General features: G+C 35.4%; 1 protein-coding gene across 1 annotated transcript in view; it reads left to right on the top strand.

Annotated features, from left to right (window-relative positions):
• Positions 1-18,091, top strand: part of AEBP2 (AE binding protein 2) — a 53,094-nt gene that overhangs the window by 21,298 nt on the left and 13,705 nt on the right. Inside the window, 1 exon segment of the mRNA XM_020994341.2 lies at positions 7,603-7,710. Within this exon segment, the coding sequence (XP_020850000.1) occupies positions 7,603-7,710 (108 nt within the window).

Below are 18,091 nucleotides of genomic sequence, written 5' to 3'. Positions count from 1 at the left end.
ATAATTTGTATATGCTTGCTGGCTAGTGCTGAGAATGCAATGTTAGAAGATATTTAGCAGAGAGCCTCATTTTGTCATCCGACAACAATGTCTCATGCTAGACTTCTGTTTTCAGTAACATGAGGTACTCTCCTGCTTATGGGCTGGAATAAATGAACAAAGCTAAATGAAGAATATCTTAAATCAAAAGGATCATTGACTCTAATTGTTGACATACTTATCCCTACACTAGAATTCAAGAACATTATTGTACCCCAATGTATTCATGTTCTAGCATTATATGATACTGTGCTAAGCACTCTTTACAAATATTGTACCATTTAATCCTCTCAACAGCCCTGGGAGGTAGATTCTATTTTCCGCATTTTACAGATGAGGAAACAAAAGCAAATAGAGTAAGTAAGTTGCCCAGGGTCACACAACTAGTGTTTTGAGGCTGGATTTGAACTTAAGTCCTTCTGGCTGTAGACCTAGTGCTCTCTCCACTATGCCACCTATCTGTATCTCTTATTTTTTTACCCAAGTTCTACAATTTTTTTTTCAACATTTGATAAAATTATCACCACCAAATTTTTTCCCAACTTCCCTTCTTACTTCCCCTAAGAAAGTCATATCAACATACCAAATTTTTTTAAGAAAAAGGAAGAAAAGAGCAAAGCTCGTCAGTTGGTTGAGAAAAATATGAAAACCTGTGTAGTATACCAATACCCATTGACCTGTACTTGAAAAGCTGTGGGATAAGGGTGTCTTCTCATAATTTCTTTGGGGTTATGATTGGTTACAATTTTGTAACATTCATTCTGTGTATTGTTTTTTATGCAAATAAGTTAAAATGTCATACCTTTTGACCCAGAGATTTCACTACTGTATAAAAAGGAGATCACTGATAAGAAGAAAGTCCCTATATACATCAGAATATATATAGCAGTTCTTTTTGTGGTAGCAAAGAATCAGAAGCAAAGTAGAAGCCCATCAGTTAAGAAACAGCTAAGCAAATTGTGACACATAGATATGTGTTGTAAGACATGATAAATATGATGAATACAGACAAGCAGGGAAAAGATTTATGTTTAGTGAGGCAGAATGAATTAGGACTGACCCAAGAAAACAGCACAATGACTACAACAGTGTAAATGAAAAGTACAACCACTCCCAAAAATCCTAAGTGATTGTTGTAAAATTTTACACTAAGTAATTTTTTTATTCTTTTGCTTTTATATCATCTTTTCTAAAATATGGTCTTAACTTCTCTGTGTTCCCATTTAAAAAAAGGACCAGGTTCACTGTGTAGAAGTAACTGAAACTGGCCAACACAATCTGATAGTATATATAGTGTTCCATCATAATAACCCAACCCTGCAAATATGGGATGTAATTGCATTTTTTTTCAGTTCTTTTTCAACTTAACCATTATAGCTACACAAGGAATTTAGTTTTGTTTCTTTTTACTTTCCTTTTACAGTGAGATGTGTATATTTTCATTTAAATTTCTTCCAGTCAAGCCTTTACTTTCTCAGTTCATGTTTGTACTGTCCCATACCAAAGCCATTGTCTGGATGTAGAAGAGTAGCTCATTGAGAGATCTATCAGAATACCCTGTGATTAGTTAATCTCAGTTGACAACTTCTGGTTTGGGGGTGGGGGGAAGTATCTCAAATTACAAATGAACCTTAGTTCATTAACTCTTGTAGCAAAGATATTTTAATTGTTCACGGTACCTATATAGGGAAACCTATTAACCACGGCTAAATACGATTATAACAACTGAATTCTTGGGTCCATGCTTCTGTGTTTCAAATACTGTAGTAAAAGTTTTGGCTGATTTTAAAGTACCTTCTGTCCACTTACATACTCCTGAATTGTTCATGCTGTACAAGCAGGTTTTCACTCTTGCGGAGCATTAGTTCTTTACTCTTCTTTTGGGACTTGATTGTTTAAAGTTATCCTTAGGGCTCTTTCTTCTGATGTTTTGTTTCTCTTAAGCTTCTTTTCTTGTTCCTTCTTTTTTCTCAAGCTTCTTTTCTCACTTATTTTTTCTGAACTCTCTTCCTTGGTTGGTTTTCTTATGTTTTCTTTTCTGTAACATGGTGTTTGAAGACTTGAAGCAGGCCAACCACCCCATGTTGAGATAGGAATTCTGTCTTTTTTAAAATCTTTGAGAAATAGTCATGGTGGGTTTGGATATATAATCATCTTGAGGAAGTAGCCTCCAAGGCCTTAGGTTATACTTCCATAGCTTTAAAAATTAATATTAATTTGGGGTAGTTAGACTTCAACAAATTTTACATTGTAGCTGGGTTATTATTAAAGCAGGAAATTTCCCAGTGTTCATGATATGTTCTGTGTAACAATGTGGAATATACTATTAAAGTTGTACTTTTCTCTATACTTTTGAACTAAAAATGAGAATACTTAAAAATTGTCAGTTTTCTCACTTGTACCTTGCAAAGGAATAGGCTGTTACTATTTCTATCAGACAGTTTTTAGAATGGAGTCTAGTTCAACCCTTTACTTTAGGGGGAATTTTACTTTCCCAATATATTTTTGCATAATTTTAACTGCAAAAAGTGCAGGTTAATACAACGTAATGGATGGATATCTAGCTGTGTAGTGAGGAAATTTCTGCAATAATGGATTATTATGTTTTTTCCACATGTATAAATTGTGCTGAAGTGTATTTTATTTGCATTAACGTAGATGGATAAATTTTACTGCTTTAGAAGTTTTAATTCAATTTCCTGGTGTGCAGCTAGATTCTCTGTTAGGTTGCATTAAATTCTTTTCACTGGTTATGTTAAAAATCTTACATAGCAATGTCACATACATACTTACAGTGTGCAGGGTTAATGAAGGAGGGGTGCATCTTTTTGTACTGTCACACAGGCCTTATGTAAATTATGCACACTTTCAAATAAATACACTGGTTGGTACACTTGTTTTAGAAAATTGGCCAAATTGAAGCAGATTAAGACTGTGCCATGGCGCGCCCCTCCCCCCCCCTCCCCCCTCCCCCCTTTTCTTGTTTTTGTACCAGCCTTCTTCATCTTGTGTATTCTGGAGAAGATCCTTCAAGGTAAGGTACTACTAAGGAACAAATCTATGCTTAAAGGAAAAAAAAAGTAAGGTTTTCTGGAATTTTCCAAAGAAGGGAAAGCCCTCCCTTAAATTTTGAGATAACAGATTTCTAGATGACATAGTCTGAAGAGACTCCCAGTACAAAACATTCTTTAAAAGAACTAATATTTTTGTGTCAGTATTCCTTAGAAGGATTAAAAACAAAGTTTCATGTCACATAAATATGGTGCTTAATTTTTTAAGTGTATTACCTAAGGTCATTTAGCTAGTAAAATGTCAAAGTTATGACTCCCCAGGGGTCTCTAATTCCAAATCGAGTGTTCTTTTCAGTGTCACTGCCTCATTATTCTGTTATTGGATTTATGCGATATAACGTCTTACTAACATTTAGCTTGTCATGTCTGCATTCATAAAATTAGACTGTCAGGAGTAAGTTTTTTTTTTCCAATTGCTAAAACTCATTTAATAGCTGTAGGGATTATGAGCAAGTCTTAACTTTTCATGTCCTTAGTCACTTACCCTTTTAGAATTGTCTGGGGACAGTGAGAAGTTATGACTTGCATGTGGTCACAAGGCTTGTATGTGCTAGAGTAAAGACTCAGACTCTAGAGCTTCTTTGAACTGGCTGTCCTGTGGGTATGTCAAACCTAGCATATGTAAAACAACGTCTCTTTCTTCCCCCAAACTGTATCATGTTTTCTCATTTTTATTACTGTTGAAGATAGCATCATCACCCCAGTCATGGTGTCACATTCAATTCCTTTTTCATCCCACACATACAGTCCATTGTCAAAGTTGGTTGGTTGTGTTTTCACAGCATCTTGCATATCTTCCCTTCTCTACTTATGTGGTTGCACTCCTAGCACTTACTAGCACTTAACTATCTTTTGCTTGTATTCTTACAGTAGTAGTCTTTTTACTGAATGACTCCTCAAGGCTTACCACATTCACCTGCCAGTGTTACCTTGCTACTTAACTACTAGCTACCGGTGGCTTTCTATTAATATCTCCAGCAGCAAATACAGCAAAGTCTCTTTACAATCTGGCCTTTTCCAACCTTTCTTGTCTTACTACATTAATTGTTCATGTATTCTAAAATCCAGCTGCTATAACAGACTGTTCCTTTAATACTGTACCTCATCTCCTGTTTTTGGACCTTTTTAACTGGTTATCTCCCATGCCTGAAATGCATTTGCCCATCACCTACCTCTCTCATCATTCACCTACTAGTATTTTCCCCCTTGAATTTCCATCTACTCTGTATGTATCTTTTCTGTTACCAAGTTATTTATTTACCTGTTGTCTTCCCCTTTAGAATGTACCCTTCTTGAGCAGGTACTGTTTTTCTTTCTTTCTTTTTTTCTTTTTAAACTTTGTATTTCCAGTGCATATCACAGTGCCTGGTGCGTGGGTGTCTGGGTGTCTGGGTGTCTGTGTGTATATTAAGCAATTAACAAAGATTTGTTGATCACTGTGCTACATTGACTGTTTTTTTCATAGATCCTCTTAAGATTTATTTGTGTGTTTATAGTGGTATGTAACCACACATTTTTAAACTATAATCCTTCATCTTGCCATGGAAAAATAATAATCTTTTGATAGGCTTTGTTTTATCATCATGCCTAGTGGTGGGCAGGAAATGTCACTTACAGTTCCTTGGAGTACCAACATCCTCTTGGGTTCTGGGTTGAGCCAGGGCCTGGTCCTCCTGAGGGGAAAGGAAAGCAGGAGGAAACTAAATTTACTTTTATAAGATTTTGAGTTACAAATTTTTCTCCTCCCTTTCCTCCCCCCTCCCCAAGACTTCATGTAATTTGAAATAGGCTATACATGTACAATCATATTAGTCATGTTGGGAAAGAAGAATTGGAACAAAAGGGAAAAAACACAAGAAAAAAAAACAGCAAAAAAGGAAATAGTGTACTTTGATCTGCATTCAGACTCAATAGCATTTTCCATCATCAGTCTTTTGATCTAAGAAAATTCCAAAAGATTTCATGATGGAAAATGCTAGCTGTATTTTAATAGTCTATTAAGATCGTAGGTCAAACTCATTTAAAAATATTTTTGAATACTACATACAATTTTAGAGGCAAAATGCTGATTATATTTTCAGGGAAGTTTTTGTTATCAGAATTAAGTACTACTAAATTCATATACATTAGCTTTACATTGAGAAAACATCCATTCTATAACATCAGCTTGGTTGTGAAGACCAGCCTGTTTATTTTAATATGAAATCTTTAGCATAAGAAAAAAAGATTTTGAATTAGGGTTTTATAAGTGTTTTTAGAACTTACCTTTTTTTTTATGGGGGAAGATTCTAGATAGGAACTGTTACCCATAGTTATTCTAAGTTTTTTGTAGAAGGAAAGGACAAACAGATTACTGTTTGTAGCCATAATATTGACCAGGAATCAAGAGAGTATTTTCATCTGTATGTAGCTAAGCCAAGTTGATTTTTTTCCTACAGTACAGTTGTACTGTAGAATAGCATGTCATTTGGAGTTATTTTAAAATTGATTTTATAAGCCAGAAGTCAGTTTGAAAATGTTTGACATGTTCAGTTTCACCATAAAAGACTGTAGTGGATAGAATTGAAGGTTTCTCATTGCTACTTACTGCATTGTCAGTAGGTTCCTTCAAATTTTACACTTGACAAAAGATGCAGTGAGTTCTCTTTTTTTCTCCATGTGTTCTTCTAGTGAGTTGTTTCCCAAAAATTGGGTAAGAGAATGTCTCCTTTTGTTTAGAATGGACTCAACTTTTTGCTGTTTTGTTAAGTAACGCCAAGAACTTCACAATCAGAGCAGAACTCTTGTTGTTGTAGCTGTCGTTATTACATGGTTTCAAAATTACTACAACCAGTAATACATTTGTATTATAATATATTACTATACATAACAATACAATTGTTTATTGCATAATACAATAAAAACTAGTTAAAGCATAACAATTGGTTGTTTTCCTGACCTGATTTTAAATGTGTATATGCACCTCTCATATATATGAAAAAAATATAGTTACCATTTTTGTTTCATGAGAACCAATTGGTTACTTCTGTTAGTGGTACTTTATATTTATTTAGATTTAAACTGATTTAACTATTAAACTTTTCTTCTAGAAACCCCAGAAAACACAAGTGAATTGGGCATAACCCATGGAAGGCAGTTTATCTACTTGTCCTTTATGACCCAGTATATTTGTTGAACAGGATTACTATTCAGTCTTCCCTTAAGTTGATCATAAGTTATTTCTTAGTTCTCTCCAAGTAAAATGTTTTGAGCAAAAATAATTATTTTTGAAAGTTTGCTCGTTAGGCATTATTATCTAGCTTCATTTGAAATTTTCTTTTGTTCCCTTTTTTTTACCTGTATTCTGTTATATACAGATGGATGTAGAAGTTTGTGTTTTGAAGTGTGGCTCTAACAGTACTTATAAATTATCCTTTGAAAGTAGTAATGTGTAATGGAATCACACTTTCATTGCTGACGTTGAAGAGCATTCTTTGATTTTTAAGTTTCACGAATAGTGATTTTTGTCTCACTGACTGTAAGATAGAAACGGGATGGTGAGGCTCTTGTCTATTACAGAATGTTGAGTAATTAAAAACCCAGTCATACCCATGTTGCTTATACCCAAGAATGTAAATATATTTAATAGCCAAAAAATAAAAATTGTCCATGTTAATGACTTTTGCAAATCAGTATTTTCAACATTGTACTGTAAAGAAAAGAATTTTACCGATTTAAAGTTTCAATTTTTGCTAGATTATTGAGAATAATTTTTATTGAAAGACTGCTAAGAATAGATTTTCTTTATGCTCGTAATATTTTATAGTTTTATCAAAAAAAGCCCTACATTTAATCAGTTACCAGCTTCTCATAGAGCATTCAGACATCTTTGAAAACAAGAAAATATTTGTTTATTCCATCTGCTTGAAATGATTAAATTTATTTGTAACACTTGCTGTTGAAATGGGATCGTATCTTTTTTTTCAGTTTGAACATTTCTCCTTAGAAAATGTTACTTTATTTTACAATTTTTTTTGAAATGATTATTAATATTCTGCTGGTTTTATATGCAGTAAGTCACATGCTAATTTATATCTAGAGAGAATTGACTTATAAAAGCTAATCAATTTAATAGTTGCCAGTTGTTAATTATTTACATTTTGTGGGGAGTACGTATGAATGTATAATTTGTTAACAGCCTCTTTTTGACTTTATTAGCTGTTGATTTCTTATTTTTTTCAAGATGAGTACATTTTGAAAAAAAAAAGCAAATAAACATAGCCATCTAAATAGTGTCTTCTAATTACTACAAATACTGAAAGTAAAACTACTTTGCTTAATGCTGTAGTAATTGTTGGCTATTATTGAAAAATTTGGTCTCTGAAAATTTTTATATCAAATGATTTTTTAAGTAGTTTTGGAAAATAAATTGCTTTTGTACTGAAAAATGAAATCGAAAGAATGCCTATTGAAATTTTTACAGGAGAATTAATGAAACTTTTGTTTTTGACAGGTATTTGTTTGCCTATGGAAAGGTTGTAAAGTATACAACACTCCTTCAACCAGTCAAAGTTGGTTACAAAGACATATGCTGACACATAGTGGAGACAAACCTTTCAAGGTAAACAGCTTTTGCAACATCTTTTTTTTTTTTTTTTTGCAGGAGTGGGGGCTTGGGTGTGTGAGGCAATCTGGGTTAAGTGCCTTGCCAAGTCTTGCACAGCTATTAAGTGTCAGTGTGAAGATTTGAACTCAATTCCTCCTGACTCCAGGGCCAGTGCCATATCCTGTGCCACCTAGCTGCCTGTGTATTGTTTATTAATAAACAGTTTCATTGTTAGTGAATAATTGCTGCAGTTTAAAAACTAGGTTTACTTTCTTCATAGACTCAACTTAATGTAAGGAGAAAAATCTGAGGAGCTTAAGATCTAGTGAGATTGTGACTTTTGCCCCGATGGCAGAATTTAGGTCTCACAGTTCCAGTGTTCATTCTTGTTATACCATGCTTTCTTTCTTGAATGTTTGTTTATTGATCTTAGTGGTGTGAGTACTTGCTGCACAAATGCAAATTACCTATCTAATGGAACTCTTGTCTGTATATTCGCATAAATTTGCTGAAGGGTATCCACTGGATGTTTTTTTGCCCCCCCTCAGTCTGTCTTGTCATAGTGAATATATCAGTGGAGCACATGGATTATATTTCATTTCTTGTTTTTGGCCATATGGCCAAGCATCTTTTTGAATCATAGATTTCTTTGACATCCTTTCTACAACTTCTCCTTTGTAATTCCTTGTATTTAAGGTATTATAGCTCATTCATGTGACCCTGTGCCTCTCCATGGGTATTTATGCAGTCAGTTCTTCAGTAAAGTATTCCATGACTCTCACCCATACAATATTACTATTAAAAAGATGGTCTTCTGTTTTAGGGAGGTGTTTGGTTTCATTCAAAGCCAAACTGTAGTTGTTTGAAGGCAAGGCAGCCTGCTTTCCTCCTTGTTCAGTTCTAGTCCCATCTTGACCTTTTGATTTGTTCGAGATGGTATACTGATAAGTTGTCTAACTGCATGTGATAATGTTTCCAGTGTCTTTCTATCTGCCTATCCCAGGAAAATTGACATTGTTTATTCCCTAGTGTTTCCAGTGTGAGTAGTTAGGCCCAATTTCTTTTTAGGCAGTTAGTTGGGTGAATGGATAGAAAATAGGATTTGGAGTCAAGAAGGCCTGAGTTAAAGTCTTGCTTTGCATTCTTATTAGCTCTGTCACCCTTGATGAAGTTGCCGAACCTCTCTGCTACAGTTTTTTCTGTAAAATGAGGATGATAATAATAGTACATTACATAGTTTTTACGAGGGTCAAATGATATATTTAAAGAACTTTGCCAACCATAAAGTTCTAAGTAAGTGCTACCTCTTACTACTTCTACTCCTCTTCCTCCTACTCCACTTACCTTTTATTAAACAGTTATCTAAAATGTTCCTGGGCCTTATAATCAGTACAGTATTGTGCACAGACAAAAACATCTGGAGGACATTAACTAGCTAATTCTACTTAGCTTTGACTCTGTAGTGGTGATAAGTAGTATCAGAGGGTAGTCAAACAAGTTTTCACTTATCTTTCAAGGAATTTTGTATATTTTTTGACAAAAGCATGGAAATTACTAGGGAAAGATTTTGCTCCACTGAACCATGCTTCTAATAGTTAGTCAACAATATTTTCTTTTTTTAAAAAAATTAATTAATTTTGATTTATCAGCAATCACTTCCATAAGCTTTTGAGTTTTAAATTTTTCTTCCCCCTCCCTCCTTAAGGTGTGGAATCTGAGATATATATAGGCTATACATAGACATTCCTATTAAACATATTTTCATACTAGTGATGTTTTAAGTAAGAATTAGAACCAATAGGAGAAACCACCAGAAAGAGGAAAGAAAAAAAATTGCAAATAGTATGCTTCGAATCCTCCATTCAAACTCTAAAGGTCTTATTTACCATCATGAGGCCTTTGGAGATGTCTACAGTGTTCTCCTGGTTCTGCTCAGTTCACTGCATCAGACCATACAAGTCTTTTTCTGAAGTCTGCCTGTTCATCATTTCTTGTTTTTTTGGTTTTTTTTGTTTGTTTGTTTTGCTTTGTTTTGCTTTGTTTTCTGTTTTTGGGTGAGGCAATCAATCAGGTTACAGGACTTGCCCAGAGTCACGCAGCAAGTGAGTGTTATGTGTCTGAGGCTGGATTTGAACTCAGGTACTACTGACTCCAAGACCGGGACTCTATCCACTAAGCCACCTAGCTGTCCCTTCATCATTTCTTATAGCACAGTAGTATTCCATTATATTCATTTATCACAACTTGTTCATCTGTTTCCCAGTTGATGGGCATCCTCTCAGTTTCCTGATCTTTTATTTTCAGCAAGTTTTACTCAGTTTCATGATGGTAAAAATGTACTGCTTTGACTTGGTGTGGTGTCCTAGAGCTCTTATCAGAGATATCCTTGACAAATATGTGTATTATTCTCATAAAAATTTTGTAGTGAGGTGCAATGAGGTGACGCAGTGGATAGAGCACTAGCCCTGAAGTCAGGAGGACGTGAGTTCAAATCCAGCATTAGACCAAACACTTGACACTTACTAGCTGTGTGACCATGGGCAAGTCACTTAACCCCAATTGCCTTTAAAAAAAAAAAAAAAAAGAAATGATCCTGTATTACCATCACTGGCTTCCTTCATGTGCAATTTAATCCAGCTGCCTTTATTTTGTTCTGTGCAATTTCCTCATCTGTAGGATCATATCTGGACTGAGATCATTGATTTCAAATGTATTTCATTGTATTTCATATTTTAAAAGTTTGTTGTAAAAATATTAGTATCTTTTTTGTTTATTTTTGCTTGTTGTCCTTCCACTTTGATCTCTGAGCTTTGTTTAAATGGAAATGGTTTACCTGCTTCTCATTCTCTCTTGTGGTGATACTACTCATGATGTTCCACTCTCCCTCTGTAGGATTTTACAAAATAGATTGTTTTGTGCTGGCATTGCTCTGGATTTCTGTAGCTTTATTTCTTGTCAAGTAAGTCAAGTACTTGTTAATAAAGGCAATTTTGGGGCTTATTTGGTTTCCTTATGGCAATTTATTTCCTTGTCCTTTTCTTTCTATCCAGTTCCCATTTTTAGTGATGGGAAGTTTTTAAGTAGGTTCTATTTCAGTTGCACACAGTTATCTTTTCCTCATTTTTTATTTTAGTTTTGCATGCATTTTTGTTTTTCCTCTTTGTTAACAAGTCATTGGTACCATGTTTGGGAAAGCCTTCTATGTCAGTAATGAATTGTTTACTCATTGTTAAAATATAATTTTAAATTTTTGTACGGTTTTTTTTGAGTTTTCTGCCATGAAAACATTGCTAGTCTTAAACGATACCCTTTTTCTGAACAAAATGCTGTTTGAAATATGAAATTAAATTTGAACATAAATGTAAACAGTGCTTGAGATTAAGAACATATTAATAATTTATTTTTAGTTTTCAACATTCACTTCCATAAAATTTTTAGTTTCTACTTTTCTTTCTCTACTCCTCCTTCCTCCCCTTCCCCAAGACAGCATGCAATCTCATATAAACTCTACTTATACGTTCATATTAAACATTTTCACATTAGTCATGATGTAAAGAAGACTTAGGAACCCTCAGAAAGAAGAAACAAAACAACAAAAGAAAAGGGGAGCAAATAGTATGTTTCCATCTGCATTCAGACTCCACAAAGTTCTTTCTCTGGATGTGGATAGCATTTTCCATCATGAGTCTTTTGGAGTTGTGTAAGATCTTTGCGTTGCTGAGAAGAGCTAAATCTATCAAACTCAGTCCTTGCACAATGTAGCTGTTACTGTGTACAGTGTTTTCCTGGTTCTGCTTATTTCAGTTAGTGTCAGTTTGTATCAGTCTTTCCAGATTTTAAATAGCATTGTAGAATTATGGTTCCTGATGCACTCTGTTACCCCTTCCATTTTATGGGAGAGGTCATCCAATTCACATTCACTGTGATTATTACTATCTGTCTTTCTCTCCATCCTATTTCCCCTGTTCATGCTTTTCTCTCTCCTTTCTCCCTTTCCCTCCTCACTAGTTTTGCATTCTACTACACTGTCTCTCAGTCTGCCCTCCCTTCTATCAGGCCCCCTTCCTTTTCTTTCTCCTTTCCCCTCCTACTTCCTATAGGGTAAGTTAGATTTCTGTAGCTAACTGATTGTGTTATTCTGTATTTGAGCCAAATCTGGTGAGTAATACTAAACCAATGCTCATCTCTCTCTCTTCTTTCTCTCTACTGTTTTTGTCTTTTCATGTGATGTGATTTAACCTTGTCTGCCTCCTCCTTTCCTCTTCTCCCAGAACAATCCTTTTTCATCACTTAATTAGATTTTTTTTTATCGGTCTCATCGAAGTCAACTTAAACCCGCACCCTGTGTCTATGTATGCTGCTCTTAGTTCTCAGGAGGTAAAAGTATCATCTTAGCTTGTAGGGATGTAAACAGTTTGCCTTTGATTTCCTGAAAGTTGCTGTCCAGGCTTTTTCCTTCATCATGCTTTTCAGGTAGACCAGTAATTTTTAAAATTGTGTCTAGGATCTGTTTTCCAGGTCAGTTGTTTTACCAGTCAGGTATTTTACATTGTCTTCTATTTTTTCATTCTTTTGTTTCTATTTGACTGATTTCTTCTTATCTCATTAGCTTCCACTTGCCCAATTCTGATTTTTAATTAATTGTTGCCTTCTATTAGATTTTGTACCACCTTTTCCATTTGGCCCATTTTACTTTTTAAGGAGTTGGTTTCTTCAGCATACTTTCTTCATTTGGCCAATTGTATATTTTGAGGACTTGCTTTCTACAGTCAATTTTTGTCCTTTTTCCAGGCAATTGATTCTCTATTTCATACCTTCATTTCCTTTCCCAGTTTTTCTTCTACTTTTTAAATCCTTCGTCCAAGAAGGCTTTTTGGGCTCGAGACCAGTTCGTATTCCCCTTGTTCCCATAATGAGCATCTGTGTTCATTGTCTGTTTCTGCTTTCTGCTCATGGTGTTTGCCTATTTCCTGGCTTTTAAAGTTGAGCTGTCTGGAATCTGGGACCTGGTCACTGGCTTTGTGTGCTAGGGCCTTGGGTGCTGGCAGCTGGAGGCTGTAGGTGTGTGCCAGCTTACCTAGTACTGAGCTGGGGTCAGCAGCACTGGAGCTCTCAGGGTGGGGTGGGAAGTGGGGAGTCTGACACCTGAGGTACCCCGGCTCATTCAGGCTTCTTTAAAGCACTTGTATGTTGGGAGGATATCTGCCAGCCTGGAGTTGTGCTGAAGCGCTGGGAGATTTGGCTGCTGGAGAACTGTATGCTGCAATTGGTAGTTTTCTGAACTTGTGTTCTCCTTCCTGTGCTGAGGCACTCAGGGGATCCTAGTGGGCTCACAATCTTACCCGGTTTGCTGAGGTGGGTCTTGCGGCTGGTTTGCTGGAACACTTCCAGTCCTGTACTGCTCCCTCTCCTTCAGAGTAAGAGGGGCCTTTCCTGTTAATCCCCTAAGCTTCGTGGGCTACAAGACTGCTGTACCCTGTCTTTCTGTTGGCTCCAGGGTGATATTTTCTTTCTGTTTTCAGAGGTCACTAAGGGAGGGTAAGAGCGACTTACTTCTTACTCCTCATCTTGGCTCCCAGAAGAATCAATTTCCAATTATTTTGCAAATTATTAAAAATAAGTAAAATGAAAATACCAAGTCATATTTTTTAAGGTTAAAAAATTAGAAAAGGTGACTTTTCTTCCCAACTTAGAATAGTTTTCCAAATGGAAATATTTAACTAAAAATCTTTCAGAAATTTCTTTTGAGTCTCATGTTAATATAAATTGGAGAAGCACTGTGGAGTTTTAAATAGGACATTGGAAGACCTTGGAAGGAGAGTCCCAGTCTTAATCTTTCATTGGTTATGTGGCCTAAAATGAGTGGGGCATTGTACAAAGGAAAGTGTATTTGCATTCGGAAGACCTTTCTATTTGTGGAAATTGGGGCATGTCAGTTACTCTTTCTTATCTTTCATTCACTAAAAATGCCAAATATATTATCAGTCCTTTGGCAAATTCTGCATACATGTTTATGTAGGATAGTTGTGTTGCAGTATGTTTTATCCATTTCTTGAAACAGTTCTTTAGGGATTAGTTCTATTCATATTAATTTATCCATGTAGTCAGTCTCCCAGTGGGTAGCCTCCAGGGAAGAGGAGCAGTACAATGATGAACATTAAAAAAAAGATGTTGCCTTTTTTCTTTTACAGACATGTTTGATCCTCTTCTCTGGAAATAAGATGATTCAGTTACTTCTCAGAGTTTTTAGAAATTTTCATAGGCATTATATTTACACTATTCTTTTGGTTTTCCTTTTGAATTGAAGTCACAGTCTCTACAAAAGTCTTAAACTTGTTAAATAACTCTGGTGTGGAGAATTTTGTGCTATGTGCTAAGCACCCAACTTTTCTTTATTAGCACCCTGTGGAGAAAGTATCATACTGTGTTCCAAGAAAAATTATGCAAGATCCCCAGATACCAGCAGTTGCAGTTATTATTGTCCTTGAAGGATAAGGCAAACCACAGCACTTAAATTTTGTGGCATTTAAATGTACTTGGCTTGGCTAACCTGTAGCTGTGCTATTTAATCACTGATGTTGATTCTCTAGGGAAGTGATGGTACTTAAGAAACTTAAATAAAATATTGGTAGGGATCATAAAGGTTTGGGTAGATTGGGAGCATACTTTGTGAAGATCTGTTCCATTTGATTAGGATATTGGAAGAGAGAAACAAGAATGAATGTGATAGGTAAGCAGCCAGTTTTTTACGTGGTATCAGGACAGGATTTGTATGTATTCTGTGCAAGGTACTGTGCTTGGTACAAAGGATACAAAGATACATATGAACTGGTGCTTATTATTGAAAAATTACATTCTACTGGGGGCTATATATACTAGTAGTATATACTATATATAGTATATACTATAGTATATACTATATATACTTGAAAATTGGGGGAAAGTACACTAGCAACTTATAGGTATAACTTAATAGAGGAAATGGTACCTCATTTGAGCCCTGAAGGAAGGCTTTGTGAGGAGGGGATGAGTAGGGAATGCATTCAAGTTGGAGAAATGGCTTTAATTTACAGATGCAGGAAATGGTACATGGTAGCCAAGTTGTGGGGGTCCTTAAAATAACAAAATAAAGAATTTCTTAAAGGCAGTGGAAACCACCGAGACTTTAATGACACGATCAAACTTGAACTTTAGATTGTTTTGACAGCTGTGTGGAGTATGAATTGGAGAGGGGAGGGACTGTAAGCATTGAGACAAATTAGGGGATCTTTCAGTGGTGTATATAAGAGGTTATAGGAGGGTTGAAATAGAGTGGTAGCTGTAGTGGACGGAGGTTATAGAGGTAAAACAAAACCTCAAGAACTTTGGCAGTGATGAGAAATAGATGGAACTTTAGTTAAATAGGATAGAAAAGAAAGTGAAACAAGTGGTTTTTTTTTTTATGTATAAGATCAGGGAGCCTGACAAGATATTTGCTATAGTAAAGAATGGAGATATCTATTACCTCCTAAGGAGTGAAGGAAGAGAGAAAGTGATTGTGTTTTGAAAAATGAAAGCAAGAAGCTGAGCCAGTAATGATAGGCACCCACAATATGCATGGAAGTAGGAGCTTAGGTCATCTGCTATAAAAGTGAGGATATAGTAATATTTGGGAGGGAGAGGAGAGAATATCATTATTATAGTCATTTTGGAAAATGATAAAGAATTGTTAAGAATTGAGTGGTGGGGTTTTCCCCAGCAATAGTAAAGACCCAATTGAGGTTAGGTGCCCCAAAAGTCTGTCCAGTAATGCTCAGGAGTGCTATAATACTGTCTAGAGATATCTGAGTTAGATAAGGACCAGCTGTAAAGGAATGATAGCAGGAAGGGAGAGGAGGAAAAGATTCTATGGCATTAGGAATCTGTAGTATTAGATAAAGTTTAGGTGTGAAAGTTATTGACTGAAAGAGATAAATTAATAATGAGTGCTTACTAAATGTCAAGTACTGTGTTAACTTTGGGAATACAAATAGAAGCCAAAAGTGTCTGTCCTCAAGGAGTTTGCATTGTAATGACACAAGACAACCCATTAAAGATGAGAGGTGGTTGAGGGCAAGGAAGAGAGGAGTTGATTATAATTAGGAATTTTATGTTCTTAAATGTTATTTCTTTTTTTATCTCCATAGCTTTAATTTTTTCTTTTTTTAATTTTAGTTTTCAACATTCGCTTCCACAAGATTTTGAGTTCCAAAATTTCTCCCCATCTTATCCCTCCACCCACCCCAACATGGCGTGCATTATGAATACCTCTTCTCCTAATCTGCCCTCCCTTCTATCTCTCCCCTCCTCATCCCTTTTCCCTTCAGTTTTCCTGTAGGGCAGGATAGATTTCTATACCCCATTTCCTGTATATCTTATTTCCCAGTTGCATGTGAAAACTTTTTTTTTACTTTTGTTTTTAAAACTTTGGGTTTTAAATGTTATTTCTAAAAAGCATTTATTGATTACTATGAGATAGCCACTGTGTGGCTTTAAAAATATCTCGTGATTCTCACAATAACTCTGGAAGGGAAGTGCTGTTATTCTCATTTTACAGTTGAGGAAACTGAGGCACAGAGATCAAGTGACTTGCCCAGAGTCACACAGCTTGAGAGAGTCAGAGGCTAGATTTGAACTCAGGTCATCCTGATTTCAGGGCCGGTGCTCTATACACTGCACCACCTAGCTGCACTGAGCTTATTCTTCATATCACATTTTTTACATACTTAGATACCTAAAATGATCTGTTACTTCAGTGTCGATACTCCCTTTAGTTGTGCACCTAGCTTTGGGTACGTTATATTGGGATTCTGGTCTACCTTCAATGCTATTACATGTTTAATTAAATTAAATATTTAAGGCTATTAAAATTTTATTAATGCTCCATTGAATGCTTTCTCAACTTAAATTTTGCTCAGGTCTTCCTAACTCCAAGGCCAGAGCTTTATCCACTACACTACCTAGTTGCCCCTAAAATAAACATTTTCAGTAGTGGCCAGCTCCACTGTTCTCTCTGTAAAATCTGGACAGGATGGAAAGGAAAAAAGGATTAGAATTAGTAAGATGCATGGGAAAGAATCCCTTTTTTAAAATGTTTAAAGATTAGGGACATTTAATATTGGTAGTATTAGAATGATAAAAAGTTGCCTTTGACCTGCGTAGGTGGAAACATTGCAGTAATTCCTCTTGTGGGACAAGGGCCATGATTATCCTGGCAGACACTTTTGGTCTCTAGAGAGTGTGGATACCTTTGGATTGAGGCTAAATTCAGGGAAGCTAGTTAGGCCCTGTAGCATTACAAAGTAGTCCCAGTATTTTTAACTACAGTCAACCTAAGCAAAGATTTGGTCACCATTGTGATCGGAAAATCAGCACAATTTATTGAAAGAAAATTTCAAATGTGTGCCTTACACTTACAAAAGTGAAATCATAGGCGAGTGCTTTTTTTTTAAAAAATAATATTTTATTTTTTCCCCCAATTTTAAAATTTTACAATGTTCCATATCAGTCATTTTGTGAAGAATACTACGCTTCAGTCTATATTCATCAGTTCTTTTCTCTGGAGGTGGGATAGTATTTCACATGAAGCATTTGGCATTGTCTTGGATCACTGTATTGCTGCGAATAGGCAAGTTATTAACAGTTGATCATCATAACGGTGTGCTGTTACTATGTACATTGTTCTTCTGTTTGTGTTCTCCGCATCAGTCCATCTAAGTCTTTCCAGATTTTTCTGAAATCATCCTGCTTATCATTTCTTAAACCACAGTAATATTCTATTAAGATCTTATACAACAGTTTGTTTGGCTATTCCCCAACCCCCTCAATTTCTAATTCTTAGCCACCATGAAAATACAAATAGGTTCTCTTCTCTAGTCCTCCCCACTCTTTTTTTAAAAACTCTCTGTGATACATACCTATTAGTGGCATGCACAGTTTGATAGCACTTGGGACATATTTCCAAATTACTTTTCACAATGGTTGGCTCAGTTCACGACTCATCAGTAGTGTATTGATCCAGTATCCCAATTTTTCCATATCCCTTCCAGCATTTATCATTTTTCTTCTGATAGCTGTGAGGTGATACCTCAGATTTGTTTTAAAATTTACGTTTCTTTAATCAGTGGTGATTTAGAACATTTTTTTCATATGATTTAGATGGCTTTGATTTCTTTATCTGACAGTTGCCTGTTCATATACATCAGTCATTTTTATCAGTTGAGGAATGACTTGTATTCTTACAAATTTGACTTAGCTCTCTATATATTTGAGAAATGAGACATTTTGATCAGAGATACTTGGTGTAAAATCTCTTTTCCAGTTTTCTGCTTTCCTTCTAATTTTGGTTGCATAGATCTGACATGTACTATAACATACT

The sequence above is a fragment of the Phascolarctos cinereus genome, unplaced genomic scaffold (assembly GCF_003287225.1).
Source record: "Phascolarctos cinereus isolate Bilbo 61053 unplaced genomic scaffold, phaCin_HiC Scaffold_1;HRSCAF=81, whole genome shotgun sequence".
Classification (NCBI taxonomy): domain Eukaryota; kingdom Metazoa; phylum Chordata; class Mammalia; order Diprotodontia; family Phascolarctidae; genus Phascolarctos; species Phascolarctos cinereus.
Note: the sequence above shows the minus strand (reverse complement) of the source record. Positions and strands in the feature narration are given on the sequence as shown.